The following is a 3403-nucleotide window of genomic DNA, read 5'->3' on the forward strand; positions in this document are numbered from 1 at the left end:
AAAAAAAAAAAAAGTTTAAAATAGGGCAAATAGTATCGTTACAAAGCTGGCAAACTCGTGTTCAACTGACAACTATTCTTCCTCCTTCCTTTTTTTTTTTTTTTTTGAGACAGGGTCTTGCTCTGTCACCAGGCTGGAGTACAGTGGCACAATCACTGTTCACTGCAGCCTTGAACACCTGGTCTCAAGCAATCCTCCTGCCTCAGCCTCCTGAGTAGATGGGACCACAGGTCCATGCCACCATGCCCAGGTAATTTTTTGTTGATACGGAGTTTTGCCTTGTTCCCCAGGCTGGTCTCGAACCCCTGAGCTCAAGGGATCTGCCCACCTTGGCCTCCCAAAGTGCTGGAATTACAGGCATGGGCCACCATGCCTGGCGAACAACTATTCTTAAATATATAAATTAAACGTAAAATTTAGGTAGTGTTAAGAAAGCTACCTAAAAGTTGCATTTTGGGTAGGTTTGGAAGATTCATACCTCAACTAGTTTGAGTAATCTTGGTCAAGTGGCTGAATGTTTCCCATTAACTAAACTGTGATAACATCTGTCCCCCTTATCTGTGGGGAATATGTTCCAAGACCCTCAGTGGATGCTGCAGATAATATTGAACCCTCTATGTACTATGTTTTCTCCTTACTGAGTTGAGAACTTCCACTTTTTCACTTAAAGGAAGCACTTTCCAGCTTCTTTTTGGCATACCCGAATTGCAGGCATCACCACTCTTGTGCTTTGGAGCCATTATTAAGTAAAATAAGGGTTACTTGAAACAAGCACTGCACTGTGATACCTTGATACCAGTTGATTTGATAGCAGAGACTGCTACTAAGTGACTAAAGGGCTGATAGTGTGTACAGTATGAACACACTGGACAAAGAGATGATTCATCATAGGGGACCAGAGCAGGACAGTGTGAGATTTCCTCATGCTATTTGGAACAGTGCACAATTTAAACCATTTATTTCAGGAGTTTTCCATTTATTTTTGGACCATGGTTGACGGTCAGTTCAGTGAACCTCGGAAAGCAAAACTGCAGATGGGGGGTACTAATGTAATACATTCTTTCTTCTTTTCCTCTCTAGATTATAAATAGGAATCTCTGATGCTTACCTGCACTCAACTTATCTTTCATAGCCCTCACTACCACTGCCTCACTTTGACGGGTGAGTACACAGGAAATACTGATGAAAACAGGTGATGCCATCTGCTGGAAGGAAGGGAAGTTGACCACTCTTACAGAGTAGATGGCCAGGCCAGGAGTGAGGGGAGAGCGGCTATGGCCAGTGACCACTAGAACTGGGGAGCTGGAGATGACCTTGGAGAAAAGATAAAACCTTTTATTTAAAAGAAGAAAAATCAGTTTTGTATCAGTATGTTCCAATCTCAAACATATACAGTATAATCATTGTCAAGATCTGGATTTCTAGCTAGCTAGCCAACAAACAATAAATCATTTACTTTTTTGTTGTTGTTTTGAGAGGGAGTCTCGCTCTGTCACCCAGGCTGGAGTGCAGTGGCACGATCTCAGCTCACTGCAACCTCCACCTCCCGGGTTCAAGCGATTCTCCTGCCTCAGCCTCCCAAGTAGCTGGGACTACAGGCACCTGCCACCATGCCCAGCTAATTTTTGTACTTTTAGTAGAGACGAAGTTTCACCATGTTGGCCAGGATGATCTCGATCTTGTGATCCACCCAGCTCGGCCTCCCTAAGTGCTGGGATTACAGGCGTGAGCCACCACGCACAGCCAATCATTTACTTTTTACTCCTTTAGGTATGTTGACAAAGCTCATGACCTAGATTTTGGACTCTGGGAGTCTGCCTGGCATTATGAAGGAGACGGGTTTTCTTCATTTGATTTTGTCATTTCCCATGGTGATTTTCATTAGGTCACTCAGTAACTTCTTTCGCCCTTGAAGTGCACATGAAAAGTATCTTTTCAAATTCCTGATCTCTTGTTCTGTTTTGGTTCAGTCCTTAACATACCTCTAGCTTCCCAAGAACTCTGTCCACTCCCAGTACTCTTATCTCTCCAATATCTTGTTTGTGGCTAAGAACCAATTCTGACTGGTTAATATAAAAGGCTGGGATGAAAGGAATGAGGATTCGTTGCATTCCATTCTTGCTACGTTCACTGACCAGTGTAGCCCACCCATAGACTGAGGTGTCAGCCACACTGAGGGCCTGTAGCAGCTCCTCTGACTGCGGTCGAACCTTTATTATGCAGACATAAACCCCTGAAAAAAAAAGAGGAAAAACTGATCAGGAAGGTTCAGAGGCTCTACTGAGCCAACTGAATTAGGATAGGAACGAAAAACTGTGACATGTGAATTCAGCAAAAGAGAAAATGTGAATTTAGTTTTGAGTGTTCAATATCAGCACAATATTGGTCACTATGAGGAGGATACCAAATAAAAACAGTTCTAGAGAAACCACAACTGAACTTGTTTACTGAGAATACCATTCTTTCTTTTTTTTTGGAGACAGGGTCTCGTGCCGTCATGCAGGCTAGAGCACAGTGGCACGATCATGGCATTCTGCAGCCCTGACCTCCCAGGCGCCAGCGATCCTCCTACCTCAGCCTCCCGAGTAGCTGGGACTACAGGCACGAACCACCATGCCTGGCTAATTTTTGTATTTTTAGCTGAGGCGGGTGGATCACAAGGTCAAGAGTTCGAGTCCAGCCTGGCCAACATGGTGAAACCCCATCTCTACTAAAAATACAAGGATTAGCCGGGTGTGATGGTGGGTACCTGTAATCCCAACTACTTGGGAGACTGAGGCAGGGAAATTGTTTGAACCTGGGAGATGGAGGTTGCAGTGAGCTGAGATCGCACCACTGCATTCCAGCTTGGGGACAGAGCAAGACTCCATTAAAAAAAAAAAAAAACCAAAACAAAATTTGTATTTTTTTTGTAGAGATGAGGCTTCACTATGTTGCCCAGGCTGGTCTCAAACTCCTGGGCTCAAGCGATCCTCCTGCCTTGGCCTCCCAAAGGGCTGGATTTACAAGCGTGAGAAACTGCCCCTGGCTAAGAATACCATTCTTATTCAACATGTCAGGGAATATTAAATGATATAACACAAGCAGGGCACTTAAGAGCTGGGGATACAGAATGAAGGAGTCAGTGCTGGTGAACTCAGGAAAGGATTTGTGAAAGAAAGACAAGCTTTGAGCATCACTAATAACTTATGCATCAGACCACCTCTTGGTGTCATTATTTTTAGTCAATGGTAGGAACTGTTTTTCTAGTTACCCATGCTTAATCCTTAGCTGTCTTTGTTTTTTTTTTGTTTTTGTTTTTGTTTTTGTTTTTTGAGACGGAGTCTTGCTCTGTCGCCCAGGCTGGAGTGCTGTGGCCGATCTCAGCTCACTGCAAGCTCCGCCTCCCGGGTTTACGCCATTC

General features: G+C 44.1%; 1 protein-coding gene across 1 annotated transcript in view; it reads right to left on the minus strand.

Moving 5' to 3' along the window:
- The window catches only part of NUP210L (nucleoporin 210kDa-like), a 205416-nt gene that overhangs the window by 9298 nt on the left and 192715 nt on the right, over nucleotides 1–3403 (minus strand). The window contains exons 33-34 of the mRNA XM_011928494.1: nucleotides 1983–2233; nucleotides 1109–1313 (exon numbers count right to left, since the gene is read on the minus strand). Of these exons, the coding sequence (XP_011783884.1) occupies nucleotides 1109–1313; nucleotides 1983–2233 (456 nt within the window). The remainder of the gene's footprint in view (nucleotides 1–1108; nucleotides 1314–1982; nucleotides 2234–3403) is intronic.

Source organism: Colobus angolensis, unplaced genomic scaffold, assembly GCF_000951035.1.
Source record: "Colobus angolensis palliatus isolate OR3802 unplaced genomic scaffold, Cang.pa_1.0 Scaffold77, whole genome shotgun sequence".
Classification (NCBI taxonomy): domain Eukaryota; kingdom Metazoa; phylum Chordata; class Mammalia; order Primates; family Cercopithecidae; genus Colobus; species Colobus angolensis.